Source organism: Xenia sp. Carnegie-2017, unplaced genomic scaffold, assembly GCF_021976095.1.
Source record: "Xenia sp. Carnegie-2017 unplaced genomic scaffold, XeniaSp_v1 HiC_scaffold_25, whole genome shotgun sequence".
In the NCBI taxonomy this organism is placed as follows: domain Eukaryota; kingdom Metazoa; phylum Cnidaria; class Anthozoa; order Malacalcyonacea; family Xeniidae; genus Xenia; species Xenia sp. Carnegie-2017.
In genome coordinates, this window is record NW_025813488.1 from 7,181,200 (window position 1) to 7,208,963 (window position 27,764).

The 27,764-nt window shown below is 35.5% G+C and overlaps 8 protein-coding genes across 10 annotated transcripts; 5 read left to right on the forward strand and 3 right to left on the reverse strand.

Moving 5' to 3' along the window:
* Positions 1–55: 55 nt before the first annotated feature.
* On the forward strand, positions 56–5,981 carry LOC124452436 (methylmalonate-semialdehyde dehydrogenase [acylating], mitochondrial-like). Its single transcript, XM_047002970.1, is given in 19 exon segments — positions 56–149; positions 488–526; positions 600–674; positions 920–1,081; positions 1,180–1,258; positions 1,389–1,484; positions 1,487–1,511; positions 1,602–1,632; positions 1,856–2,068; positions 2,193–2,249; positions 2,320–2,379; positions 2,511–2,640; positions 2,754–2,851; positions 2,944–3,027; positions 3,124–3,198; positions 3,262–3,366; positions 3,830–3,928; positions 5,519–5,623; positions 5,741–5,981. Coding segments are annotated over 18 exon segments (1,575 nt in total). The 5' UTR covers positions 56–104; the 3' UTR covers positions 5,621–5,623; positions 5,741–5,981.
* A 1,783-nt stretch (positions 5,982–7,764) lies between these two features.
* LOC124453179 (voltage-dependent L-type calcium channel subunit beta-2-like) lies at positions 7,765–18,858 on the forward strand. Its single transcript, XM_047003933.1, has 13 exons — positions 7,765–7,901; positions 8,847–10,663; positions 10,815–10,889; positions 15,509–15,622; positions 15,835–15,957; positions 16,030–16,097; positions 16,164–16,226; positions 16,313–16,374; positions 16,560–16,714; positions 17,106–17,352; positions 17,480–17,631; positions 17,729–17,824; positions 17,991–18,858. The coding sequence occupies exons 2-13, from the start codon at positions 10,595–10,597 to the stop codon at positions 18,162–18,164; spliced, it is 1,398 nt and encodes a 465-aa protein (XP_046859889.1). The 5' UTR covers positions 7,765–7,901; positions 8,847–10,594; the 3' UTR covers positions 18,165–18,858.
* A 285-nt stretch (positions 18,859–19,143) lies between these two features.
* LOC124453180 (suppressor of cytokine signaling 4-like) lies at positions 19,144–21,582 on the forward strand. Of its 2 annotated transcripts, XM_047003936.1 has the most exons (3): positions 19,144–19,368; positions 19,483–20,202; positions 20,774–21,582. In XM_047003936.1, the coding sequence occupies exons 2-3, from the start codon at positions 19,510–19,512 to the stop codon at positions 21,221–21,223; spliced, it is 1,143 nt and encodes a 380-aa protein (XP_046859892.1). In that variant the 5' UTR covers positions 19,144–19,368; positions 19,483–19,509; the 3' UTR covers positions 21,224–21,582. The 2 variants fall into 2 exon arrangements, with proteins under 2 accessions (XP_046859892.1, XP_046859890.1); XM_047003934.1 differs by having other exon boundaries at positions 19,144–20,202.
* LOC124453178 (protein phosphatase 1 regulatory subunit 7-like) lies at positions 21,337–23,066 on the reverse strand. The gene has a single exon (XM_047003932.1). It carries the CDS (start codon positions 23,000–23,002, stop codon positions 21,551–21,553), a length of 1,452 nt encoding a protein of 483 aa, XP_046859888.1. The 5' UTR covers positions 23,003–23,066; the 3' UTR covers positions 21,337–21,550.
* Positions 23,067–23,115: 49 nt separating this feature from the next.
* Positions 23,116–25,573, forward strand: LOC124453181 (SUMO-activating enzyme subunit 1-like). The gene is made up of 10 exons (XM_047003937.1): positions 23,116–23,264; positions 23,429–23,600; positions 23,706–23,852; positions 23,921–24,030; positions 24,100–24,199; positions 24,265–24,370; positions 24,448–24,592; positions 24,683–24,752; positions 24,833–24,967; positions 25,282–25,573. The coding sequence occupies exons 1-9, from the start codon at positions 23,149–23,151 to the stop codon at positions 24,932–24,934; spliced, it is 1,068 nt and encodes a 355-aa protein (XP_046859893.1). The 5' UTR covers positions 23,116–23,148; the 3' UTR covers positions 24,935–24,967; positions 25,282–25,573.
* On the reverse strand, positions 24,936–25,942 carry LOC124453183 (COMM domain-containing protein 7-like). The gene is made up of 2 exons (XM_047003940.1): positions 25,575–25,942; positions 24,936–25,416 (listed from the first exon to the last, which is right to left on the reverse strand). The coding sequence occupies exons 1-2, from the start codon at positions 25,879–25,881 to the stop codon at positions 25,112–25,114; spliced, it is 612 nt and encodes a 203-aa protein (XP_046859896.1). The 5' UTR covers positions 25,882–25,942; the 3' UTR covers positions 24,936–25,111.
* Positions 25,943–26,057: 115 nt separating this feature from the next.
* Positions 26,058–26,706, forward strand: LOC124452508 (signal recognition particle 14 kDa protein-like). Its single transcript, XM_047003067.1, has 4 exons — positions 26,058–26,081; positions 26,216–26,288; positions 26,371–26,531; positions 26,614–26,706. Exons 1-4 carry the CDS (start codon positions 26,058–26,060, stop codon positions 26,704–26,706), a joined length of 351 nt encoding a protein of 116 aa, XP_046859023.1.
* Positions 26,523–27,746, reverse strand: LOC124453182 (protein N-lysine methyltransferase METTL21A-like). Of its 2 annotated transcripts, none has more exons than XM_047003938.1 (2): positions 27,066–27,746; positions 26,523–26,991 (listed from the first exon to the last, which is right to left on the reverse strand). In XM_047003938.1, exons 1-2 carry the CDS (start codon positions 27,714–27,716, stop codon positions 26,914–26,916), a joined length of 729 nt encoding a protein of 242 aa, XP_046859894.1. In that variant the 5' UTR covers positions 27,717–27,746; the 3' UTR covers positions 26,523–26,913. The 2 variants fall into 2 exon arrangements, with proteins under 2 accessions (XP_046859894.1, XP_046859895.1); XM_047003939.1 differs by having other exon boundaries at positions 27,062–27,746.
* Between the last annotated feature and the right edge of the window lie 18 nt (positions 27,747–27,764).

The window sequence follows — 27,764 nt, forward strand, 5'->3', positions numbered from 1 at the left end:
CCACATTCACGCCTGCTATTGTAGATCTCAGTCTCCTTCAATTGTACACGACGTTGTGAGTTGTTTACTTGGTTTACTCGTGGAAAGAACTCTCTCTCGAAAAAATGTACAATTTGATCCGTCTGGCGCGTAGTCCCAGGATTTATCAAGTAAGCTTACTTTTATACGCATTATTACATGTTGACATTAGCAAATTAGTAGAATAAATGCTGTTAATAATGTATATCGTTACTGGAATCGATGTAATTGTATAGTTGTGCTAATTGATACATAACGTTTGACGTGTGGTTTAAATTCCTCAGTCCAAATTTGCCTTGTTCAGGTTTTTATGCTGAAATGAAATCTTGGGTTTTGTTAAAACAGTTGGGAATTATAAATTTTAATTTTAAGAAGTATTTCTCCGTATATGGAGAGCTTACTTGCAATCTTTAATAAAAAAGTATAGTGACATTGCTAAACTTGTAATGATAATGCATTTTTGTTTCAGCAATTTTCATCACACAGATTCTTAAGCAATGCTTCTGTGGTAGGTCCTAATTATTACATGAAATTTTTCAGATGTACATGATGTTAATTATTGGAATATTTTTATCCCATAGCCAACAACAAAGCTTTTTATTAATGGTAAATTTTTGGATTCAAAAGCTGAGGAATGGATTCCTGTACATAATCCAGTAAGATTTTGTTGTTGTGATCATCTCTAGAATAGAATACCCAGGCTCATGAAACTTTACAATAGTTACAAGCATATGTTAAATATGTATATACTTAACCTTAGCCTAACCCCAACCTTGTCCTGATCTAGACATACTTTTATTGTTTATTTACATGACCATACACCATGTAACTACATAGCCACATACCAATTGATGTTTCTTAGTACTCAGCCAAGGTAGAAATTTGTGTGCAATTTTTCAAGGCTACAAATGAAGTTGTAACAAATGTACCAAAAACTACAGAGGAAGAGATGATGGCTGCCGTTGACTCCTCATCAAAAGCTTTTGAATCATGGTCCACTACATCAATTCTGGCCCGGCAACAAATTCTCTTTGCCTATCAAGGACTAATTAAGAGTAATATGGTAGTTACTCTAAACCTTGTTTACATAAGACTTGAATGTTGTATACTAAAGATCTTAGTGTTCATTGCTTAATAGCATGTGTGTCTGTATGTTTATAGAAAGAAATTGCTAAGTTGATCACTTTGGAGCAAGGCAAAACATTGGCAGATGCTGAAGGAGATGTTCATCGAGGATTACGTTAGTATCTAATAGTTGACAGTATCTCTCAACTTATATTATTCCTTTACCATGTCACTTTTACAAATAAATTGATCTGATTCTCGTTTTTTACTCATGCAATGAATGCGGTTAATACATTTGACTTCAGAGGTGGTTGAACATTCTTGCTCCATTACATCATTACAACTTGGTGAAACCTTACCTTCAATCACACAAGATATGGATATGTATTCCTATCGATTTCCCTTGGAGTCTGTGCTGGAATTGCTCCGTGAGTAATCTGGTGAAATTGTTGTTACCATATAGTGATAAGTAATCACAGTTATGTAAGATGTTCTTAAATGTTCTATAAATCTTCTAGATTCAATTTTCCTGCTATGATTCCTCTATGGGTGAGTTTGATGTTCATCACTTTATTTTCAGATTTAATTTTCCTGCATTGATTCCACTTATGGTATGTAACACTAACTTCTGTGACTTCTTGAAGTATGTCATTTTTGGCATTAAGCAAAACATTTTTTCATTACAGTAATTTGTTTTCACTGTTTTATTACTTTTGACAATGAACTACATTAGACCATTAACTACGAACTAAGAAATGGTTTATTCTTCTAGATGTTTCCAGTTGCTATAGTGTGTGGGAACACATTTCTTATGAAGCCATCCGAACGTGTTCCTGGTGCTACAATGTTACTTACCAAACTCATTCATGATGCTGGTTTACCAGATGGTGTTTTAAATGTAATTCATGGTGCTCATGAAGCTGTCAATTTCATATGTGACCATCCAAGTATTAGAGCAATCTCATTTGTTGGTTCTGACCAAGCTGTAAGGATAGTTGTTTTTGCAATATTGTACGTTGAATTTTCACGAGGGCCCGTTAAAATATTTCTGTGGTTTTAAAATGGCAATCTTCAACAATCATCAATTAATATATATTTTCTCTTGTCAGGGGAAATATATCTATGAGCGTGGTTCGAAGAATGGAAAGCGTGTTCAATCTAATATGGTACGTAAATTACAAGCATTGTGTTTAAAATTAGATAGATTGTTCTTCACTAACCTTTATGGCTGTCCAGGGTGCAAAGAATCATGGTGTTGTCATGCCAGATGCGAACAAAGATCATGCTTTGAATCAGGTAAAGACATTTTTGTAACAATGCTCATTTTGATAAATCAGATGCCATATATACTGTACTGCACTCATGTACGTATTATGATCAGGGTTTGAATGTCATGAAGTTACTTTGAGTAATCATGATCAATATAGCTTGTCGGTGCTGCCTTCGGTGCTGCTGGTCAGCGTTGCATGGCTTTGTCCACGGCAATATTTGTTGGTGATTCTAAAGAATGGATACCAGAGATTGTTGAACGTGCTAAGAAACTTAAAGTGAATGCAGGTAGCTAGGATCTCTTTGGAATTATTTCTCCCTCCTCTTGAGAGTGATTCTACGTTGCTGTCATATTTTTCCTTTGTGTGAAATTACTATTGGATTGGTTTGTTTTTGAACAGGCAATCAACCAGACGCTGACCTTGGACCACTGATATCACCGCAGGCAAAAGAACGCGTCTGTGAACTTGTTCAATCAAGTGTTGATGAAGGAGCAACGGTCAGTTTGACAATCTGAGTAAATCGTCTCAGAAATCGTTTGTTTTCCGTGTAGAACTGTGATGCAACAGCTGAGTAATTTCATGTCTTTAGCTCGACCTAGACGGTCGTGATGTGAAGGTCGATGGTTATGAAAACGGTAACTTTGTTGCCCCTACAGTAATATCTGGTGTAAAGGTAAAAGAAATTTTTTCTTTTAATCGATTATCTGATCTAAAATATATCGTGCGAATGTTCGTTGTTCATCGGTTTATGTCAATGTACTTGTTGCAGTCCGAAATGAAATGTTATAAAGAAGAAATATTTGGACCAGTATTACTGGCAATGACCGCTGATTCGCTTGAAGAGGTACGCATGTGTTGTAAACTCAGTTTTCACGATAGATCATTACGCAATTAACGTTTCACGCAGGCAGTTGAAATCATCAACAACAATGTTTATGGAAACGGTACGGCTATATTTACGACGTCGGGGGCCGTTGCCAGAAAATTTCAAAATGATGTCAACGTTGGTCAAGTAAGTGACAAATCAGTGAAATGAAATCTTGCTTGGGAGTGATTTGTAGTTTATATAAGAAATATTTATTAGTTCATGCAGTTTTTCTTCAGCATCTTACACGGGAAACTTTCAGTAGACCTTTGTACTTTTGTACTTTTACTATTTTTAGTCAAAGTAATCATTTCATTGATATCGTCATGCGAGTGCAAGTGTCGCAAACCCCTGGTGTAATTCCTTAATAGGATTTCTACCGATATCCTGTAATATTCTGTTAGATCGTGCATAAGATAAATTTGAAAACAGGATGAGATCCTAAGTAAACATCTGACCCAGGATTTTCACCAGGGATAGTTTATGTGAAATGTCTTTGACTTAAACAGCTCTGGCGAATTCTTCGTCTGGACAGACGCCTTTTGATACATTGATCACTCAGACCATTCAATACATTTTTGTTTTTTTGTTGTTTTTTATTTTTGATTAGGTTGGTGTGAACGTTCCAATACCAGTGGCGTTGCCAATGTTTTCATTTACTGGTTCGCGAGGCTCTTTCCTGGGATCCTCTCATTTCTACGGAAAGGAGGTTTGACTAGTTATATCTGTATCTTATTGCTCATCGTAATTGCCTAAAGACTGCGGCTTTTTGCACGAAGCCCGGAATAGCAAGAAGCAAATAGGGCTTATAAAAGATAAATTTGATTATTTTGATTAAGAAATTTTAAATCGTTTTGAAAAAGTAAATGAGCAATGCAATGAGCAAGCCTGTCCGCGTATCGTGCAGCTATTCCCAGGCTTTGTGCAAAAAGCTCCTAGGAAATGATCCTTAGTAAACTTAGTTGATTTCTTTTATATTTTAAAACAAATCAACTAAGTAAAAAATGTATAAACATGTTTATGGTTTGCTTAAATTATAAATTATACAAAAAAATGTTTATTTCAAACAAAAAGATAAAATTTGAAAGCAAAAAACCCCGTTTTCGGGCCATGCTTCCCGATACCTTCTGATATGTAAGGCACTAGAACGCCGCATGTTAACGTTTCTGTAGGAGATTTCGGCCCCTCCACGCTATCCTACTTGGGAGATGCAATAGCAAGCTTCCGCCCATCAGACCCCGAGATCACCTGCGATAGGCTTTGCTCGGGGTACGCAGGGAGAGTGCGGTCGCCACCGAAGTGTGGGCCCCAAGCCACTGTATACTATATCGCACCCAGCTTCCACTGCTAGTTGACATCTACTATATCTAATATTAGCTTTATATATATATACAAAAATTCAAAGGCTTACGAAAGTTGTGGTATTAATAAAATCACTACTGCGCATGCCCAGATGATTTCTTTGATAATTTGTGACTAAGTGAGCTAATTGCCACAAATGTAGTGCAAGTACATATAGTTAGTCGTTACCATGACTATGAACAATTAGTCGGGTGGTGCATGCGCTCGAGCGCATGCGCAGATGATTTCTCTAGAAAATTTTTACTAAGGATGCTATTTACTTCAAAATCGGTGTTAGTAGATGCAGTTGGTCGTTGCCATGACCATTAACAAGGTAGTTGGTGGAGTTGACTACGTATGCTCAGATTGATTCTCAATTAATATATGACTGACGAAATTGGTATAAGTAGATCCAATTGGCTGTTGTCATGATTATAGATGATTTTTCTAATAATGTATGACCGAGCAAGGTAGTCACCCATAGTAGTGCAAGAAGATCCGGTTGATTGGTACGAACCCGTTAGTTGGTCGAGTGGATTGTGCAAGTATTCAATCATGTGTTAATGGCATGTTGTCTGTCTTCTGCTTGTATCATCACAAATGTATTCGCAAACTCGTTTCTTCAATGACCGTTATCAACTTGCGTGCTCCCACCTTGCGTAAAAGCTAAGTAGCTAATACTCGACCATAGACATTCCACCGTGAACAAAAAGAAAATTGCTTTCATGCAAACTGTGGACTAGAAGACAAAGGTGGATATGTACACTATAGCTTGAGATAGGTAATTGGGAGTTAATAGGACATATAATAAAAGTATGAAACATTTTGTGCTTCATTCAGATTACGAGTCAAAAGGCAGTGTTTTTTAAAACTTTGCACTATCCTTGGATCCCTAGTTGGCAAAAATGGCTAGACATTGCTCTTCGCCATGTTTGTAAATCTTAATTTATTTTGCTAGGGTATTGCTTTTTACACGCAAGCCAAGACCATTACCAGTTTATGGAAGGAAGATATAAGTTCAGTTCAAAAGACAGCCACTGTCATGCCAACTATGAAATGAAGCGTAAGTTGAAGCAATTAGCGAAATTTTACGTTTTTTATTGTTGTGAATAATGGCTATATGATCTTACACAACGTTCCTCAACATGAAACATAAACGATTATGATTGGTTGCGTTAAGGGTAGCTGTAGTAAAGTCCAATCTGAACATCAATGCTAATGTGATCGGCTCAATTTTGAAGAGACTTGGAAGCAAAACACTCGCACTATATGTTGGAAATGAACTGCATTACGAGTCTAAAATATGTGTAGTTATTTTTAATACTTCAAATTCGAAACATTTATTCTACTCGTAATCCACCTTTATTGCTTTCTATGATAAATGGATAAAGAGTAAATACATATTTTTACTTATTGTTTCATTGCTTGTATAGAGCTCATTAGCCACAGTATTTACGGAAATCAACACTTCGATTTGTTGCTGTCAAGTCAAGTCTTTTAGGTACCCATGTATAATTTTAAAACTTCAATGACGTTCTGATGTAGAAAGTTCAAAGCTCCATTGTTCAAGCAAGAAATGTCCATTAGAATTTCTACTTTTCGACAATACCTTTATTCAATGCTTTCATTCTATAATACCATGTTGCTGTTGTGAATTAAGTATCTAGTGTGTTTGATCAATAATCTGGTAAAGAACCTTACTGATCGCGTGTTTTTGTAAATTTTGACCATGCATAATTTCCGCCGATGATTTCTCAAACATGTCAAGTATGTTATTGTTACCCATGTACGTTTTGTCCTCTTAAGGTAGGGGGACAGTATGGCTTGTATGGTTTATGATTAGTTGATTAACCAATTAATATGTAGAAAGGGAAACTCTTAAGTCGAGGCAGGTGCGTCTTAGCGTGTCATTTTGGCTAAATGATGATGTTTCCTTTTCTCTTTCTTTTTTGAGTGCCTACGTTATTTCTTTTTTGAGTGCCTACGTTAATTTCTTTTTCTTGTGGTCTTTTTGTGATGTCTGCCTTCACATTCTCCTGCTGTCATTGCTATGAATAGACCGCGTGAAGTATTCCTAGCTGTCTGGCATTCTCGTGAGAAAACGGTCGTCAAACAAGAGCATCCACCATGTCGGTCAAAACAACAAACGTTTAACACGAAACTTTTATTTTTTCCAATCACTACTTGTGCTCACTTCTGCCATTACAGAAAACGTATTCAAACAATGTAGGCAACTACAAATCGCTTGTTGAAATGATGTGGACTTTTTTGGATGCATGAATCAGTTATAGCTAGGACTGCCAGTTTGGATTGGGTATAACCGAATAAGGTTGAAATAGGCATCATACTGAACCAGATTATCTCGACAGTGTAGGAATTGTGATGACAGTTTGAACGAACAATACAAATAACGTGCATTTATATACATAAAGTATATATAATGTAAATTACGATAACACCATCAACAGGTGTGTTTTTACTGCAATTATTTATAGATTGTGTGGTCGACATGAATAATGTTGACCATTAATTGTATGTCCACCCACAAACCACATGAAATGCCTTTGTTGAGAATCATTTCGATTATTTTGTTTATCAGGAAATGTTTCGAATTTTTCATAAAAAAGTAAGTACTTGCATGCAAGTGCAAGGTTGCTTCTAATGAACAATTTTTCAGGCCTTTTTTTATAAGAAATGAACAAAACTAGACGTCAGCAAAGAGAAAATTAATCTGGTTGGCATTTTCAATGTCAGAAATTAAGCTATAGCTCAACGAAAATAGTAGACGTATAAATATTGAAACCACACAAAGACGTTCATTTCGAATGGATGCATTTGGCATTGTTTAGTGTAATATTAAGTCAACTTAGCCATCTCAAGTGCTGTACATATTCCTTCGACATGAAAGGCCGAACCTTTCCTGTTTCCTGAGGATGTCGAATGAATCGTATGATCTCGAAGCATCGCGATTTCTATACGTTAATGCACGATGCTGTGAAATGAGAACCTGTTCAACTTATTTTGTGATAATGAGACGAGAGAATCCAATCACAAAATCTCGTTCATTTAAAAATTTCCCTAGCTTAAACCAGTCGAGTACGGACTAATTATTTTTAATGTCAACTGTCAGTACAATCATAAGATTACCATGGTTCTTGTAAATGTTAGCGTCTGACTCACCCTGTTCCTACGTCATAAAGACGTCATAATCTTAGTGCTATAATAGACAACGAGTGTTTTAATGAGACTAAAAGCTTCTAGCAGTACAGTAAAGAACATCGAAAATTTTTATCGGATTTTGGTTTGCTAGTGATCTGCGCCTTTGGTCAATCCTCTGTAAGGTATGGCGATATATGTTTCCAATATCCATTGATAGCAGTCTTCGTTGCTTTGCTCATTTGATAATTTGACGTGAAATTTTGTAAGAGAAAATATATTATTACTTGACTAACCAATACATTAGCCTTGTACATGTATATTTAAGACCTGTGTTAACTATAACATATTATCTATATATTTACAAATCATATGTTCATTTGCTGTAGTGAACAATGGTCTTAACACTTTAGCTTTTCCAAAGCGATAATTGTAAGGGCTACATCAGCATAAACAGATGAAATAAAACACTCCATACTTTAATGACGGCTGTTTCTTTATACTAACTAAATGCACCCTCATAAATTCCCTGGTTTATGTTGAGCTCGAGTCTTCATCACAGCTCATGATTTCAGTTGCGCATGATTTAAAATGCAAATATATATGGATATTCCAAGAGTGGTTATGAAATATTCCAAACTTTGGGACCAGGAGAATGTGTATTTCTATTTAGAAAGCAATCAATTTTTAAACATTTCCTATCTTATGAAACAAAATTTTTTCAAAAAGTAACATCTCTATCTCGTGACTGATTATATCTGCCACCAAATGCGTCTTTCTTTGATCTTTGTTGAAGCGTTAATGTTATTGTTAAATCCTTATCTCACTTAATTGGGAATGCAGGTCTTATCTCGTGGTCACGAACATATCTGTTAATAATGGCAAAACACCAAATAACCTAGTGCATGGTTAATGGAAATGGAATAATGAGTAAATATATAATGATTCAAAATGTTCAAAATATGTACGAAAAGGAAGTTTCCCATGATTTTAGTATTTCATAAACAATACATTATGAAAAATGATGTGTTCAAAATACTGATCAAAACACTACAAAAAGTGCCATTAGATTTTTCTTTCCCACAAGCTTCAACTTCTAATCTAAAAAATTTCATTTTGTTTTCCTTCAGTTGAAAATCACCATGTTTACGGCAAGTTATAGAAGAAGTTCACTAATCTCACAAAATATGTGGATGGTACAAAATTCATTGATTCCAAAAAATTCGTCTAATGAGAGAATGCAGGAAGACTTGGAACCAGTTCAGTTTTGCAACATAAAGGAAAACATATTAAGACTTGAAGAGTTAGCCAAAAGAAATGGCATATCACTGGAAGATGATAGAATTGACAATCTGGGAGGTAATTTTTATGAAGAACCTCGCCACATTATCTCTAACAATAACATGCAAACGCGACGAGATTCATCAGGTACTACGGCCGCGTTCTGGTTTGACGCGGGACGAAGGTTTTCTGGACTCAAACCGGAGCACTTACCCGAAGAAAACCGACTTGCCCAACTTGTTTGTCAGTTCGGTTTAGAGAACGTACAAGAGTTACCTCAATTACCTACGGACGCCATTAAACATTGTTTGTTGACAGTTTGATGGACAATGCGACTTACGTTCTGTGACGCACGCACGATATGATAATAGCTTCAAAATTAAGAAGAAAGATGCCATGTTGGTTTGTTGGTTTATGAGCGACAGCAGCATCATATTTCGACGCAAGTGTGCGTTTCCGTTTGAAAGCACTCATGTCTAGAACAAAAACTAGGTCATTAAATCATTTGGACAATTTCTTATGAAAGATAAGCATTGCATTAACTTATTTATTAATGACTGAATAGAAGATGGAGAACAGATAAAAAATAATCAAATACAAAGTACTTGACCAATATTTTCAATTTTCTTTTGGTTTATATGTTGTCATAGAGATGAACTTAGGAAGGATGCTTGCCTTTGCAACTGTTTTCGTCATATCATTGTACATGCTTCTACGATAGACTCCTGCCAAAGCCTGCCTTGATTCGTATAATGTGAGACATTAATTGATATGGTTAAGGCTCATAGGCATTATTACAATTTGAGTAGAACGTCGTAATAGTTTTTCTAAAGTATATTAAACGACCTAAGGTATCCTTTCATGTTGCTAAATTTGTAATAAACTCGCCCACATCACATCGGTGGCCACTTGACTTGTGTCGGTGTCTTATGGAAGTGACGTTTTACTTCACAGTCAAACCTCTTTCACAATTTTGTGTGTTTCCATCCTTATTAATTTATTGTGTTTTTGTAAATTATCTTGGACATGTGGCTTAATCGAACCCCCAAAATAGAATTTATCAAAAAAATTAGTCCACGCCGGCCAACATTGAAATTAAAAGCGAAATACAAAAGGCAATAAAATATGAACTTGTGCTCTTACTCTTCCGGCTTTTGTAAAGTCATTTTATGATTTTTGAAAAAGATTAAAACTGCTACGTGCATTTGGGATGTAAAGTTCGCCTTGAATATTCATCTGTAGTTATTTTTGTTACCTCCTACGCCTGCCTGTACTCTTGATAATTTGGCTAACTGGAAATAGCTGATTGGCTCGCATCCGTAGGTTCGTGCAATTAGCCAATGGGAGAGGGTCTTGGATGTGTGTCTTAAAAAAGTTTAGCAGGTCAACATGACGTCAGAATAGTGACGTTTGGGGGTGTAAAACTTGAATACATCTGCTGCTGTATGTAGGAGTAGATGCTATAGCTTGGGGATTGAGAAGTTTATTTGTTTCTTTAGTTGTTCTAAAAAGTGTAGGGGCTTTAAAAAAATATCTGCTTATTATATGTGGTAATGTATTTTGACAATCCGCTGGTTGGCGTGATAAAGCGCAAGACATGGCCACATTAAATGAAGCGAATTCGATTGAAAATAATGTGAACACAAGTTCTGGTGGATCGAACGAGGTAAATAGAAGACACTGTTTGCTGTTCGTTCGACTATTATCTCTTCTTTTCGATCATCAACCTTTTATTCACATTTTGAAGTCGACATGTTTGTATTTTTATCAACTAACACTGTGATCGTTAATCACTACTCTGTATTTGTTCCTTTGAGAAATGGAATATATTTCGCAAGCCAAAGAAACGATATAAAAGTACGCCTGAATCATACGGAACAAGCCCTAAAAAGGTACGATTGCTGTATACACATAGTCAAAATCATGAAATGCGTTCAAATTCATTAATTTTAATCGATATCTAACGTAAGTCTAGGATAGTTTTGGTGCATTTCTCCAGACGCCTCTGATATTTTGTTCAATTTGAACCGAATGAAGTTCGTAATTGCACGAGTATAATAAATTGCTCCCTGTCTGCTTTTCATTCTTTGTGTCTCTTCAACCACTCGTTGTCCATCAAACCAGGTATTGTGTATTTTCATGGAATTATTACGGAAATTCTAGTTCTTGAGGATGACTCTTAAAGTTCTTAATTCAGAAAATTCTTGTTCAAGTGAAGTTTACTTTAGTAACATAGCCTTGAATAGATTCATTAATATGCTTATTCAAGTATTATACGGAGTGAATATTATTACGATTTTTGCAACATTTAAAAATAAATCAATGTATTTATAGCAATATTTTTAAATAATGGATATAATATATATACATACATGACTCGTACATTCATGCCGGGTCACTGAAGCATCAACGATAACTTGCGAAAGAAAGGCTTTTTTTCTGCATAATTTGCCGGCATTCATTAGTGAAAAGGGGCTTTGTTTGTGTTAGTGTATTGCAATATGATTGCAATAGTCTCTTTGACCTTCAAAGGGTTTCGTGAATTACACACACCGCGCCAGACATCTATTCAACATTTAAAATATTGAAAAATATATAGCACATTTTCCGTTACGCTTGTTCGAATTGGCAGCAATCTAGTTCTTTAACTTATTAAATATTTATAAAAAAATTAGTTGCAATTTTTGGTCTGTACTGCACTTCCACATTTCATTTTATAAAAACGGCTAACTTTTGGTGCCGCCATTAAGGTTTGTACAAATCTGACCAAACGATTGACTTTCGCAACATATTTTAATTTATTTTGAATTCAAACTTAACTTGTAAATGTATTGAATCGAATGCAATGTTTTTTCTGATTATTTCTAAAGCGTTTACTAATTTACTTAAAGTGTGAATCCACAGACCTCAAATATATATATTTATATGAACAGTACCAAAGTCCGATTCATACATTAAGTTATATAAGTTTGAAGATTGGATTTGGATCAACTGATCGCGAAATAAACTTGCGCATAAATATTTAATTTATGCAATTTAAATTTGTTGTGTATTGCTATATGATAGAGTAGTATTTAATGTTATTGAACCACAATAAATGAAGAATAACTTAGCTATAGTTATATTGCCGTCAAACCTGAGACATCTTTCTCTTGCCAGTTTATGAAATTTTTAGTTCAATCCTAAACAACAATTCTTTGGTATGTTAAACTCTATACCCTCTTTTTCCTGTAACTTGCCATTCATTTTACCACAGTTGGAAATTTTTGCTAGTGTCACGTTTCACTTTCTCTCCAACAGTGCCCGCCCGATGAACATTGCATGAGGTTGTCGGTAAATCTTCTTCAAACATAATTTATAAAGTCGACAGAGACATCAAGAAATATAAATTAATCAAGTTACATGGCAACTCGAACATTGTGTGTGTGAATGCAAATGATTAGATATTAATGTATTGAAAATTTGAAATGATTGTATTAAATTACGGTAGACATTGAATTAGTTGATATTAGAATTATGGAGAAGAGATTAGCGGTTTGTATTTAACCAACTTGGAATTCAAGTTCGTAAGTGATCCCAATCATTGAGAGTTTGACTACCCCCGACTACATATTATCACACCAAATCAAGCTCGGTGGAAAAGAAAATGAAAAAATTTTTCGTTCTGCACTCCACCGCAACCTCTCGATAATGATGACCTAATGCTATGTCCGTGCATATAGCATGCGATATGTAATACCAATGTTTGACACTCGTTTCCAATCCGCGCGCGCCGTTCCTACGAAATTAACTTTGGTTTCACAACCGACCAGTCGTGTTGCCGGATCAATGATCTATTCTGGGATTTCGCAATTTCTATATCTTATCTGATCTAATCTATTATGTAACTAATGACAGATCTTTGAAATGAGATTTTAGTAGAAGCCCAGCTATGCGTTGAACAATTCACTCTTCATCATAGTACAATAGAAAGTTGCTATATAATTAGCCTTTTCAATGCGCTTGATCTACAAATCTACTCGTTCAAACTGCTATCCGCCATAAATGGTCATTTTAATTCATGGTACTCTTCCTGTGTGCATTGTGAAAAATTTCCAGTGCAGTGCTGTGTCGATATTTGAAATATCGACGAAATCAGTAAGCAACTGAAATACTATTGTGTTGAATAACGGCGTCGTTAGAGTGCATGGGATTTCGTCTGTGCATCAGAATACGTTGTGTGCCGAAAAAAGATATTCTTTGACAACAGAAGCATTTGAGAGAGTGGGTTTAAGTTTGCAGTCCTTGTGAGATATCATTGAACGTTTGTGATACATATGTTTACTGTCATTGTCCTTGGTAAAATGATGAAAAGCGAAGAAGTTCGAAGTCCATAAACACGGTAGATATCTGTTCTTTGCAGTGATAATTGTTTATGGCAAGCTTTGTTTCTGCATCTGAAAATTTATGTTCCTTTTGGTAGCCTCTGTTTTAATTTTCTTTTCATGGTGTGTCGAAATCTTGCATAAAATTTGACTTCTTGTTAGCGAATGACGATTTTAATGATCGATTCGACGTTTTTACAACAACTTGTAAATGCATTGCGATAGCTCACTCCTAAATAGCCTGCATTTCATACAATCCTTTGTACTAGCACAAATGTTTTAGGGGAAAGCTTGGATGGCTTAAGCTATCGGAGGACACACAGATAGATCTGTTCCTGCGGTTTTGCTTTTTGTATCACATGGGAAATCGCATCGGCTGCTCAAAGTTACAGCTGGAGTGTTTATTTCAGGGTGCAATTATTGATTAGAGATTCATTATATTGTGGGCGATGAAAAACCTTTTTTTCCCCCATTTGCAACAATATCGTTTCCAGTTGGAAGATTTTCCTTAAAAAAGGATCGTCGCCGAAGTCAAGAGAAGTAATAGACCACTAGCTTCTGACAACTCTAACTATTCATATCTATGTATATATTTATGCTATACTCCAGCCATCCTGTTTTTTAATAAGACATTATTTTGGCAGAATGTTGACGGCTTGGGTAAATGAGCGACCGCAAATTTAAATAATTAAAACGCTATTCCCGATTAGTATTACGCAATCAGTAACAGCCACAACAAAAGATATCCATTGCTGTATCTTTCGTGCTGTAAATTTGTCTTCTTTCGATGGCATCCATGATCGGATGTTTTAATGCGAGTCGTAGTGGATTGATTAGTGTTTGAGTTCTTACTTGTCGCGTAAGTTTATGGTGGTCGTCTTGTGTCCAATCTTACCTGATAAATTTTTAATGCTCTGTATTCAAATTATGAAATTTTTAGAGGAAACATATTCCTTAATAAATGGGAGCAATAGTTCCAAAGCCTTATAATAAGTAAGTTAGTTACGTAAGTTTTCATACGAAATCAAAGAAAGAGTTTAAACAAGGGCTTTCATCCCATATTTCTGTAATTCACGATCCAATTCTTTGTACCATTAAAATGCAAAGCTTGTGTAGGCAATATCGTCCAATCAGAAAAGCGTTGTGGCTACATAGTTATTCTATGTATTGTTGTCTTCGATTTTGAGTCGATTTGTTCGTTGGGGAATTTCAAAGGTTTTAACGTCGGTATTCATCTTTTCTAATCAAAGAATCTTGTATATATACAACGAGGAGTTGATTTCCTCTCCATCGACTGAAGATGAGGATCTGAAGCTGGAAGTAAATGTTTTCGTAGTATAATTTGGTCCCAAAGTGGCGTAGCTGAGCATAATTAAAAGTGGTCTGGGCATGTGTTACATTTTATAGTTAAACGCGTGGTGTGTAGGTAATGAAATAAAGTATATTGATGGTAAGAATAATTGTTTAAATAAGTAAGATACGTACGTTGGTTGACGCGCTTTTTATATACCCCATATCAGTGAGCATGACGTTGTATGTAATTTTTCTGGAAAAATTTGTGAAGTCCATAAAGTAGTGTGACGATTGCGTCAAAATAACTTTAAGTTTAATGCTTCAGCGAATGAAATGTATTTCCTATTCGAGGAAGCTTTTCACCTTTCTTGTTTGCGTCTGTAGGAATTTATCCTACGAAAGAATTTCACGCCATTTTTCATTTTTGTTGGTAGAATTCTCAATTAAGTACAGGAACAAATGTATTTTTGTTGCTACAATGCCTTTCAACAAAAGTCATCAAGAATATTTGCATTTTAGTGCACGTATATAAAGAAAAACATAAGTTTTTTATATAAAGATAAGTCGTACATCTACGATCTTTTTCTACAATAGCTCCAATTTTAGCAACCATAAAAGTAATTATAACATTCCTATAACGTATGTTTACATTTTTCTCTTAATGCTGGTTAATTTTCATTGCGGTGAAGCCGTTACTTATTACCGAGTAAATTGAAGTGTTTTGTCCTACTTGGGAATATTTTATGATGCGGTTGATGAAGCAATGTGGTCTTAATGCTTTTATAAAAAGCTGTAAAATAGATACGTCATGTTTTGAAAATACCACGTGAAGTTGTATTGGGTTTATTTTATAGGAACCTGATTGGCAAAGAAATCATATTTCGGACTCTGGCAGTGTGGATTTGGACAGAGAGATGGTTAGAAGAGATTTGGGGAAGCGTGGAGCAGTTTCACTTGAGGCAGCAAAGGTCTGATCCCATTTTCTCATTTTGTATCGTCATGATAAAGCACTTTGGCAAAAGCACGAAGCAAAGTCAGTAGCATAACTACCCCACCGCCCTCCAACATTGTAATCCTGTTATGCAAACAATTTTCTGTTCATTGACTATAAACGCAACGAATTTGAAAAGGGTGTTATTTTAATGCTACTGAGTGATATTTTTACTTTACTTCATTTTAGCATAAACCTGTAGCCTTTGCAGTCCGAACCAATGTAAGCTACGACGCCACGGAAGAGACGGAATGTCCCGTACCTAGTGCTGTTATTTCGTTTAATGTCAGAGAATATCTTCACGTAAAAGAGGTAGCCGTCATAATCACCCACGCGCATGCCCCATTGCATTATAAGTGAAATCAAAGATTATTTGATTTGTAGAAATTTAACGACGATTGGTGGATTGGACGAATTGTTAAGGAAGGGAGTGTTGTTGGTTTTATTCCAAGGTAGTTTTTTATCACGTCAATGTGTACCTCAATCAATCAATTTCAAAATGTGTTTTGCGTTTTTAGTCCTAACAAACTAGACAATATTCGATTGCTTTCTTCGTTGGGCAAAAGTGCTAAAGGAAGCAGGTATGAGATTAGTACATTACGACGACACTTTTGTATTCTTTTATCTATGTTATACTACATTTCATGTTGTTTATTCTGTCCTTCAGGGGAAGTAATAACGGAGTTCAGCTTGCCGATAATACACCAGGCTCACCCGGAGGAAACTCATGTAAGTATATAGATAAAGTAAATGGTTTGAACCCGGGAGTATCGTTACATGTTTGTAGATGTAGATCGTCTACTCTCTACAAACTTGGACGATCTACATCTACAAACATTTATAGATAAAGTACTGTTATGTGCTGTCATTCAAAGCTAGAACAATACATACGTTTGTGTTTGTGTTAAATGCAGATGATGGGGAAAATGTTGTTGAGTATGATGAAGAGTATCCAGGAACTCCAACTAGCCCCACCAGTCAGGCCGGTAATCGTTTCTCTGTGCCCAGAAGTGGATCGGGGACGTTGACCTTCCAAAATAATACAAAGAAGAAAACCTTCTTTAAAAAGGTATGATCAGTTTATTTGCTTGCACTTTGAGGTCGAAACTACTTTACATTTAACTTATTTATAGCAAAGTGTTTGAAATAATCAGAAAGATATATGCAATTGTGTAGCACTGACGTCATGAAGTGTTGTTTTCTTCTATGCATCAACTTGAAATATGTGTATGTTATTTCAGTCTTAGAGATGTGCACGTTTTCTTGAATGCTATCATAAAATTTATCTGAGGGATGTATATGTTTTATTATAATAACCATTGGAAAAGTCTATCGTTTCTGTATTGAGCTACGTTTGTATAGATCGGAATAATACTATATGTTGTTTTACGTACGAGAATGTCCTCGAGTTGTTCTAGGAGAAGTAACTTTTTTTTATGTTTGATTTTCGTTGAATGTAGCAAGAACAACAACCTCCCTATGACGTAGTTCCGGTAATGAGACCAATCGTGTTGATTGGTCCGGCAATGAAAACCTACGAAGTGACGGACATGATGCAGAAAGCCCTGATTGATTATATAAAACATCGATTCGAAGAAAGGATTATTTTTTATCGATGTAACACGGACATCGGGAGCAAACGCTCTTCCCTGCCAGGCAATGGAAAAAAACCGTTGATGGAAAAGACTAATAGTAAGCAGTTGCTAAGTAAGTGCGGGCCAAGAGTTTCTAACCCATAAAATCATATGCTTTGACAAATTCTTATTTCTTTCTCGTTTTCCAGATAACTCGCGAGTTTTGTGTGCTTATTTAACAAATTTTGATCTTTTGGTAGGCGACGTTCAACAAGAAATTGATCATGTTTTTGAGCTTGCAAAAAGCATGAATCTTCTTGTTCTTGAGAGTGACATGATTAATCACCCTTCCCAACTTCAGAAGTCAACACTTGCTCCCATCGTTGTCTATTTGAAGATTGCATCCGCAAAGGTAGGTCACCATTAGGGATAAACACTTAGGCATGTCTTGTTTTCGCTAAACATATGTCCCTTTTGGTAAAATTATTGGGTTTTCTTTCGATTTCCAGGTACTTCAGCGTCTGATAAAGACCAGGGGAAAGTCTCAAACTCGATACCTTAATATTCAGTTAGTTACTGCTGAAAAACTTGCACAATGTAACGAGGTACGTTCATTTCTTTATATGGACAGTTCTTGAGCTTTAACATGTTTGCTTCATAAGCCAATGGAAAAAGGGAAAAATGCATGGAATTTATTTTGTTTTGTTAACCACCCAATGGAAACATTCAATAACAAAACTTTTTCTTCGGTGTGTTAAAATTTCCCTGTAGGAACTGTTCGATCTCGTATTGGATGAAAATAAGCTTGAAGACGCCTGTGAGCATTTGGGTGACTTTCTTCAACAATACTGGCGGGAAACACATCCTTTTATTGAAGGAAACCACTCCAATCATGGTCAATCCATGCACAGTCCGGAGCAGCATCGACAAAGCGTCTACCTATAATGAAATAAACCATTGCCACTTGGTTTGTGTAGCTTTTTTACGAAGTTTCCTGTTGGCTTTTTCCACCTTCAGTCCATTCCCTTAGGTGAAAACGCTTAAATTTTTGGCGTGAGAAGTATTTCGCGTTGATCTTTAGCGTGGGATTTGGTAATCCGTTTCGTCATGCAGATACCACCATTATATACTGGTAAAATGTTGGATTACACCAAACGTAGATTGGCGAAAATCACGAGTTTGTTTATCATGGCTATCGCTCAGAATCAAGAGCAAGCCATGAAGACTGCACATGTAAAGTAAATAAATAAAAGTTATAAGATATTTTGTATAATCCACACACTTTCCGGAGTGTATTTCAGACTTACAGTCTATATATATGTAGTTTGAAGAACATTATGTTCCCGAGCAACGTTTGAAGAGTTGTACTGCAATTTTATTTACATGGTGATATGGTATACCTTTGATGCAGCAACCGTGTATGTTAACACTAATTACATTAAGCATTGTTAGTACTGGTTGCTCTGGTAACTTAAGTTTACTCAAAGTTTTCGGGCCATTAATGGAACGTCTGTAATTAACTAATTAACTAGCTTAGCTTAATTATTCACTGGTATACACGATGGGTCTTAACGTTGCTTGTTAAAGGGATTTCATTATAAAGTATGTGTGTGAATGAGAATACACAAAATTTCATCAAGTTTTGGGATGTCTTTACTGTCTTGCCCAATGATGAAAGGATGACTTTTCACGACGTGCTTGAATTTAATTGATATCGATGTAGGGAAGGAAATACTTGAAGAAAACAATGATAAAAATAGGATTTAATAAAGATTTAGGGTGTATTGGGGCAGGTGTTTGGATTCCGTCACGTTTTGGGAAAAAACTTGGTCAGTCCTTCTCTTCTGACGTCATTCACTTCATTGGTTATGCATTGTTCGTTCTGTGAACGTTAAGAGATTGCGTTGGCGTCTTGGTAAGTGTTTATTAATGACTGCCTGATGTTATGGTATTTAGCTAAATTGGACCTTGACTTAGTTTGGATTTTTAGCAAATTGAATGTATTGTCAGTGTCGAAGCAAAACCAAACTGCCAACCATAACAAAGAAATGGCAAACGGAAACAGCAAGCTATAAATTGGGATCAAGTACTACGCATGCGCCTCCAAATTTGTTTGACATGAGTATCTGTATTTGATGATGTTATATAGGTGTGTTTAAAATCATTGCCTTTTGTGGACTAACAGTTTGAGTATTTTCACCGTTCATAATGTTGTATGGAAATTGAAATACACTTGAAACGAATTTTGTGTTTTGAACTTTAGTAGTTCTCTAAGGATACGAATTTTATCATGGCGGAATGTCGTCCTTCGGTTGAAGCACAAGCAGTAAAGAAATCGTTTGATGATGACGCTAAAGGTTATTCTGGCAATCAAATCGCGATATCAGGAAGGAGGCCTTTGAGTGATAGTTCCATCAGTTACGAAGAAAACGCTTTCAACGACTCGCCACAAGTTAAACTGGTCAATTTTTCAGAACGGCGCAATTCGTCCTCAATCCAAACAAGTAGTGAAGATGGCGATCTCGACTCAAGTGACGATTGCTCGAAATCAACGTCATCTTCACAGAGTGCGAACCTCATGAAGCAGTCCTTTCGTGGTTTTTCACGTAAGACGACGAAAATATCTTTCGATTGCGATTGCTCTCAGTCACAAAAAGCGAAAAGAAAAGAAGCGAAAAAGTTTTCAATGCTGTCAACTGTTGCTAATGGAGAGAACTCTTCTGACGAAAGTCATTCGCATTTACATGTTAAACAGGGCTCTTTTATGAAAAGAGTGAAAAGTCTGTTTCGTGATTCGGGTAGCACCTCTAGTTTTAAAGAAAGACGATTTCACGAGAGAAATGTGAATGAATTACAACAAGATCGACGTTCAAAGAAGGAAAGCGTTCAAAAAAAGGAACGGCGTTTTATTATTGCAGACATTTTGGCTGTCACTAATTGTTCTTATTATTGGGGAAATATCAATCGTCACGAAGCTGAAGAAGTAAGTTTCATGTCGATGATTTAGGCAAAGTATTTATGTCCTCCATCGTTACTAAACAGATATTTTTAGTGGAAAGATTTCGTGGCATTTAAATATTGGTTTTTGTTGTGATTTATATCTTATCTTGTAGCAGTAGACGCGATGCCACTGATCATTACAGCAGTTGACTTTTTTGTATTTTGATTTCATCAATTACCGTAAACCGGATGTTTTAAATGAACAACATAGCAAAATTATCACGTAGTATTTAACTTTTACTGGAGTGGGCAGTTTGCTATTTATTCATACATGTTTTGAAATTGAGTAAAATAGATTTTTAATTTAAGATTCGTTTAAAAAGGTGTTTTTTACCAATTTTGTCTCAGAGTATGCATTCAGATATATACATACGGCATGTTGTCACTATTGTCCAATTATTTGTGTTGAAATTTTACTCTAAACTTAAACTTGTAAGCATTTAAATTTACTTGTTTAGGAAATGCTCTTTTCAGTTTAGAGAACTATGCATCTGAATGACAAATGGCATTGTAAATACCCACTATTAAATTAATTTTTGTTTCTTTCAATATAGCTCTTGATTGGTAAACCAGATGGGACATTTCTGCTTCGGGATAGTGCTCACAAGGATCATCTTTTTTCTGTTAGTTTTCGGCGCTACAACAAAACTTTGCATGCTCGTATTGAACAATGGGATCACAAGTACAGTTTTGATCACGAAAGCCCTATGGCTTACTTCTCAATCACTATAGAAGGTTTACTGTCGCACTATGCAATTGGAGAATACTGCATGTTCTTTGAACCCATGTTGGTTAAGCCACTCATCCGTGCACAGCCACAACCACTGATGAGCCTTTGCCGTGGTGCCATTGGCAATTGCACAAAGTACAAGGACATTGATTATTTACCAATTCCTTCTTCTCTTAAGACATATTTAAGGCAATATAGTTATTCTGTAAAGCCCAAAACAAAGAAGGATGACGATGGAAAACGGAAGAGAAATTCAACTTTGTGTATATTTTGACTCAGACTTCTAACAGATCTATCATTAGTTTCATTGAAGGTACCTAATTTGATTCAAAATGTTGTGCAGTTGTTTCGGGATGAACATTCTATAAGGTAAATTCAAAACGGAACTTGTTTCTTTCAACAATGAACATGTTTGCTGAAAGTGTAATTTATCAATGAGGTAGCTTTTGCCATGTGATTAATGTAATAAATTTACGTTCTATATTATAATATAGTTAGCATTAGTTGATATTGTGACAAAGGAATATCAAAAAATGTGTTTAGATTGTATAAGGTGTATTTATATAGTAAATGTATAGGAAATGACCAGAATAAAGTCAAATTATTTGTCAAAGTGTTGTTTGGCAAACATAATTGCATCCTCTATTCTTGTGCGATTACTACATTGACTTGAAGGTCTCCTGTTTTGAACAGATGATTTATTATTGATAGAGACTTGCTCTGAATAGTCGTTACTGCCTGGCAAAGACTGGTTTCCAGTCCTTTCGTTAATAAAATGCTTTGTCAACTTCCTGTCACCATCCACAACTTGATTTGAAAAGCCAATGTCACTGGACAAAGTTTTAGGAAGTTTCTTCAACAAATCATAAACCAGACCAAACTTTGTCGCAATGTTTGACTGAAAAGTATCTTGGCAATGTATGGTTGCCGAAATTTGTTCCTCCAAAAGTCCGATGCTGACTAGATTTGTTTCAGACATGGGTCGCATTGGTGGTTGAGTTTTACTCTGAGAAGATTGAGGTTGCTTAGTTGACACACCATTTAACAACTCCAGGTTGGGTAATAACATTGATAAACTTTCATGGTCAAATGTAATTGAGTCATAACAAGGGTTACCAATGATTGTCAATTCTTGAAGATGAATACATTGGGACAATGGTAAAGTCAATTCATCAAGATTATCTAGGTTATTAGATTGCACATCTAAAACTTCCAAAGATGGGAACATTGAGGGTACTTCCTTGATAGATCCAATTTTATTGTTACCAAGGTATAACTGCTCTAATGTCGGAACCGGCCGTGAAGTATTAAAGTCACAGATTTTGTTGTATTCCAGGTGTAAAACTCTTATTGAAGGTAAGCTCTGTAATTTGACAGCACTGGACAATTTGTTGTGGCTGATATCCAGTTCTTCCAGTTTTTTACATCGGCCAAGATTAGGGATTATGGAAATTTTATTATGTGAGGCATAAAACTCTTCCAAATGAAGTAAGCAGTTGATGAAGGAGATGTCAGAGAGGCTATTGCTTGAAACATTAAGATAAGTCAGCTTTGAGCATGCAGAAATCTCTGACATTGAAATGCTTTGAATTATATTGCAATCCAGACGCAAAGATTTTAACTTTTTTGAAGTGTGCAGGCCATCTCCAATATAAGACAACTCATTGTCCTGCAACTGTAAGTTGCAGAGCTCTTTTAAAGTCTCAAGTCTTTCAATGTTTTTGATCTTATTCGAATATAATTTCAGCACTCTAAGCTCTACATTTTTATCTAATGCCTCTATAACTTCTATTTGATTGCACGAAAGGTCTAAACAACGCAGTTTCGGAAACTTTTCGAAGTTGTCAATTTTAACGATTTCAGATGCATGCAAATTCACTTCGTATATTCGTTCTGAACCAACTTCTTCCCTCATTGTGGGAGATTTCTTCTGCTTACTATATTCAAGATCATTCCACGACGGAATTTTATCGTCTTTTGTCGTTGTAAATAAATTTCGTTTGTTATGTTTTTCAAAAATTGCTGTTTCAGCCTGACTTTCAGCCGTCGCCATTCTTCAGTTTGGAAAACGCCGATAAACACCATCGTCTAAACGGCAAATTGGATCGTTTCCTTGTTGCCAAACTCATCCCGAAAACACATGGTCATAGATGTTAATATGTCAGGAGGCAATTTTCAAAGGTCATTTATGAAGACAATATGGCGGAAAACAGAAGAGCGAAGGATACTGAGAGTAATTCTTCTTTGATTTCTGCTGAGGAGGCTGCCTTATATGACCGACAAATCCGTCTATGGGGACTGGATGCACAAAAACGGTATAATTATTGTTTGCATTAACAAATTTATGGAATGGCTTGGATTTATCTTACGTGACGCGCCGGATATTTTCAGTGTCATAACTGTCATTTGTGTGACAGTATTTTATTGTATTAACAGTTTTTATGAAATGACGTGGACTAATCCCGTTGACTGTTTACAGATTACGAGCATCAAATGTCCTTCTTTTTGGTTTGAATGGCCTTGGTGCAGAAATATGTAAGAACATTGTGCTTTGTGGAGTGAAATCTTTGACACTTATGGACAATCAAAATGTAACTGAAGATGATTATACAGCACAATTTTTAATTCCTCGAGCGGATCTTGGAAAAAATGTTAGACTTCAACACTTGCCAATTGCTTTTCTTTGTAGTCTATGGCTGTTCAAAACAAAGCAAAAAAGACAATATTTTTCACTTTTTTCATTTGTCTTTTTTAAGCGTGCCAAAGCCTGTCTAGCTCGAGCACAAAGATTAAATCCCATGGTTGAAATACGAACCGATATTGAGGAAATTAAGACCAAAGATAGCAAGTTTTTCAAAGATTTTGATGTTGTCATATTGACTGGATGCGCACTTGATGTTATGGTAATTAATTATTTTAAAACATTCACATAATGAAGTTCAATACTTAATCAAGTTGCAATAATGTACAGGTCCAAGTAAATGAAATTTGCCATGAGTTGAAGATAAAGTTTTATGCTGGAGATGTTTTTGGTTTTTTTGGATTTGCATTCAATGACTTAGTGCAACATAAGTTTGTGGAGTAAGTCACATTTCTTAAGATGCTTTTTTAATGAATTATTCTGAAGCTGGTATACATTTTCGATGATAGGGAGCAAAAGAAGTCGACAGGGGTAAACTTGACTGAAAATGAAGTACCACCTCAGAAGAAGGCAAAACAAGAAGAAACTGAAACAATACTGATTGAAAAGGTTTATAAATATTCAAATTACTTTTACTCATATTATTTATTTTCTCCTCATCTCCACATCTCTAGTTTCTAGATTTCACAACACTGGAAAAGGCCCTTGATACAACCTGGGTTAAAGACCAGAAACCCAAATTTCTAAAAAGAATTTCCAAAGTCTACTTTATATTCCAAGGTAATTTATTTTTGCTGTCAAATTTTTATGTCATTTTTTTTATATATTTTTAGCTAATGCCTTTGTACCATATGCAGTTTTATTAAGGTTTCATCAAGCAAATGGACGTAACCCACAAGGTCTGACCTCCACTCAAGATATTGTGGATTTACAAAAAATAAAAAGAGAAGTACTAAAATATATGGAAACTGATGAGGATCTAATATCAGATGATTTTGCTAGGTTTGCAACACCAATTGTATTATAATAATTTTCCTTAAATTCCTCCAACACTGGTTACAATTTAGAATTAAAATATCCTATGATTTTCAGGCATTGTATGGGCACTATTAGTCCAACTTGCTCTGTTATTGGTGGAATTTTATCTCAAGATGTTATCAAGGTATTGTCTCAGAAATTTCAGTACACCATTATTATGATGCTTCTGTAGAAGGTGAAAAATTTTAAATTACATTTCTGTAGGCTTTGTCTGGCAAAGATGCACCTATCAATAACTTTTTTTTCTTTGATGGACTTACTGGTGAGGGAATGGTCGAATGCTTGCCAATAAAATCATCACACTAAGCAAAGTTCCGCAAAAAATGTATTTGCTCCAAGGTCAGTTAAATGGTTTCTGCAATTATGCTTTGTCAATAGCAACACCCGTTGGCTAGTAACAAAGAATGTAATCTACTGTCTCATTTGTACATTTAAATGAATCATGATAACTTTGAGTAACATTTTTATGATAAATGTATGATTTCAACTCAAGTACTCAAGGGCAGTCCTTGCCTTCTCCATCTCGTGCAGAAATGAATAAAATTGTGGCAAGGTTAATTCCATGTAAACATTCTCTTTCTTTCCTCCTTTGTCAACGATTAGTTTGAGTTGCAAAAACGAGTTTCCAATGATCTTCATGTCATTACTTGCAGATGTTACACCAAATTTCCATTCCATGTCGACCAAAGGATTCACCATGAATGTCTGCGCAATGGCATTACGTGATATGGAAATCAGGTTGCTTTTCCATGCTTCCTCGATATGTTGCAACTTTTCTTGTGATAAACCTCGTAAAAAACACATAAAAACACGTAGTTCATCAATGATAAAATGTTTGGGATTTTTTTGAAGGCCATAGAGGGAGGGAGGAAGTGGAGAGGGGAGGGCGGAAGGTACAGGAGGAAGGAGAGAAAAAGGAGGTAAATACAGCATATTAATATTTTACCGAGTTTTTCCATATCATCTTTCACAAACTGTGGAGAAAGATGCTGCTTTACTGCATGTTTGAAGAAGATCAGCAGTGTTTTTGTGATATTTTTTAACGGAGTAAGACTTGCACCCAATTCTTGTGAGAATAATTCGAGGTTTGTTTGAAATTCCTCCACATCACTGCTTCCAGACAGGAAATGAAGCACTAGATTTAAAAATTTCTTGAAGCTTTCATCGTCGAATTTGTTTAAAGATTTTACGTCGTTAAACATTTGATTCGCGGGCGTTTCTTTAGTGAAATGAAAGCTCAAGTCTGTTGCCATTTTTGACGAGGAGAATGTCCAGTTCTTAAATTTCAGGACTAACTCTATTGCTTCGTTCAGTATCCCCAAGTATCCCTTATTACCACCAGCTCGGCCCAAGCCTATTGGGAAATAATTACTGAAAACATGGTTTTCGATAGAATTCTTCATCATCTATAAATATCTCCTGCTTTAAGATGGTTCTTGTAGAAAACGATGCTGTAAGTATTTCGTATCGTACTCTGCTTGTTTTTCTGTTCTTATAATGTAAAAATATGCATGTTAAGATAGCCTCGTGTAGTCGTATTGTAATGAATGTAATGATAATTCATGTCAAGTGTCCTATATTTTCTAGTTTTTAACTCAACTCACCTATCTTTACAACAAAACGCGAACGTCAGGAACTGTCTGGGTTACTATGAAAGCATGTATGTTTCTAGAACTTGTATCAAGATTTAGTTACCAAAAACGTTTTGTCAAACTCTTTGCATTTTCAATGATGATTCATAGATAATGGCAGAACGAAACCGATACCCAAGGGGAAAAAGAAGGATAAAAGTGCGTTACTTGAGATGGAAGGGGGTGAGAGTAAATGCCTTGTTAGAGCAACTAATGGGAAAACAAAAATTAGCACTATTGTAAATTCAAAAGATGTAAACAGATTTCAACAGGTATTGTTTAACTTTACAAATTTTACACTTCCTGATGACAGTTAACACCACAAATTGTTTTACTTTAACATTGCTTTTGCAGGCTTACACAAATGTGTTAAAAGGAAGTCTTGATAATTTAAAAAAGAGAGAACGAAAAACGGCAAAAACTAAAAAGGCAAAAGCTACTCAGTGATGTATTGTTAGAGAATTGAGTAGCAGCAAGATTTGAGTTGTTATCCTGTGTGGATCGGCCTTTCCTGCTGGTCAAGAATTAATAAAATCTGTGTGGATGACCACGCTTTATAGATAAAGCATTGATGTGATTGATGAAGTTCTTTTGAGTGTTCATGATTACTTGTTGGTGAAATCAAATCAAGTGAAGCACCAGTAAAATGAAAATTCATTGATCATTCTTTGTGACTTTTATGACTTTAATTATTTCATCTTGATAAAGGGGATGTAGTCTTTCATTGGGTATCTTAAATAGAATAACAAAAATCATAAATTTATTATCAGAGAAGAATTTGAGCATATTGACAATATTATACCCACGTCTTCAATGCCATATCCATGTTTAACCATGACATCTTTGAATATTCCCTGTCCATTTCGATTCCTTCCCATTGAAACAAACATCATTCCATCTTTGGCTAATAACTTTTGAGCACTAAGTGCTAAAAGCCTGGAGCTATTCTCATCATATAATACTTCTGCAGCAACAATCACATCAAACTGTCCATGCTCCTCCACCAATGATCCTATGTCATCCCCCCAAACATATGATTTGACCTCTATATTCTTGAATTTCTGGCAATTGTGTTTAACATTTTCTCTTAAAGTTTGCAAGCACACTTCCATGTCTGTCATCATGACAAATTTTGTGCCAAGATGAACCAATGCTATCCCTACTAAACCACATCCTGCACCAAGTTCAACAACTCTACTTTGCATAAGATGTTTTCTCAAGTCCGTATCATGCTCAAATAGTTTAGTGAGGACAATACTACCATCCCAAACAGTGCAACCCAGGCCTTTGTAGTTTTGCATTAACTTGAGCTCTGTTTTTAGTGAGTTATCCAAGCCAAGATTTTCAAGTGTTAAAGAAAAAGGTTTCTCAAATTTGTCTTTGACTGATTTATATTCCTGCCTCATCCAGAAACTGGTGAGTTTTTTACACTGCACTTCCATTTGGGTTTTGATCATTACAAAGAAACAATAAAGATTGATATATAAATTATGTATAATACGTTC

Bases quoted from the DNA above. Each gene is read 5' to 3' on its own strand.
- LOC124453181 (XM_047003937.1), top strand. From the start codon at position 23,149: ATGGCGGAAAACAGAAGAGCGAAGGATACTGAGAGTAATTCTTCTTTG. The intron at 23,601-23,705 runs GTTAGACTTCAA...GTCTTTTTTAAG, and splicing joins GAGCGGATCTTGGAAAAAAT to CGTGCCAAAGCCTGTCTAGC. The intron at 24,031-24,099 runs GTAAGTCACATT...TTTCGATGATAG, and splicing joins GTGCAACATAAGTTTGTGGA to GGAGCAAAAGAAGTCGACAG.
- LOC124453178 (XM_047003932.1), bottom strand. From the start codon at position 23,002: ATGGCGACGGCTGAAAGTCAGGCTGAAACAGCAATTTTTGAAAAACAT.
- LOC124452508 (XM_047003067.1), top strand. From the start codon at position 26,058: ATGGTTCTTGTAGAAAACGATGCT. The intron at 26,289-26,370 runs GTATGTTTCTAG...GATGATTCATAG, and splicing joins CTGGGTTACTATGAAAGCAT to ATAATGGCAGAACGAAACCG. The intron at 26,532-26,613 runs GTATTGTTTAAC...TTGCTTTTGCAG, and splicing joins ATGTAAACAGATTTCAACAG to GCTTACACAAATGTGTTAAA.
- LOC124453180 (XM_047003934.1), top strand. From the start codon at position 19,510: ATGGCGGAATGTCGTCCTTCGGTTGAAGCACAAGCAGTAAAGAAATCG. The intron at 20,203-20,773 runs GTAAGTTTCATG...CTTTCAATATAG, and splicing joins ATCGTCACGAAGCTGAAGAA to CTCTTGATTGGTAAACCAGA.
- LOC124453183 (XM_047003940.1), bottom strand. From the start codon at position 25,881: ATGGCAACAGACTTGAGCTTTCATTTCACTAAAGAAACGCCCGCGAAT. The intron at 25,417-25,574 runs GTAAAATATTAA...GTTTTTTACGAG, and splicing joins AGATGATATGGAAAAACTCG to GTTTATCACAAGAAAAGTTG.
- LOC124453182 (XM_047003938.1), bottom strand. From the start codon at position 27,716: ATGATCAAAACCCAAATGGAAGTGCAGTGTAAAAAACTCACCAGTTTC. The intron at 26,992-27,065 runs GTGGGTATAATA...ATTCTATTTAAG, and splicing joins ATGGATATGGCATTGAAGAC to ATACCCAATGAAAGACTACA.
- LOC124453179 (XM_047003933.1), top strand. From the start codon at position 10,595: ATGGCCACATTAAATGAAGCGAATTCGATTGAAAATAATGTGAACACA. The intron at 10,890-15,508 runs GTACGATTGCTG...TTTATTTTATAG, and splicing joins ACGGAACAAGCCCTAAAAAG to GAACCTGATTGGCAAAGAAA. The intron at 17,632-17,728 runs GTAGGTCACCAT...TTCGATTTCCAG, and splicing joins TGAAGATTGCATCCGCAAAG to GTACTTCAGCGTCTGATAAA.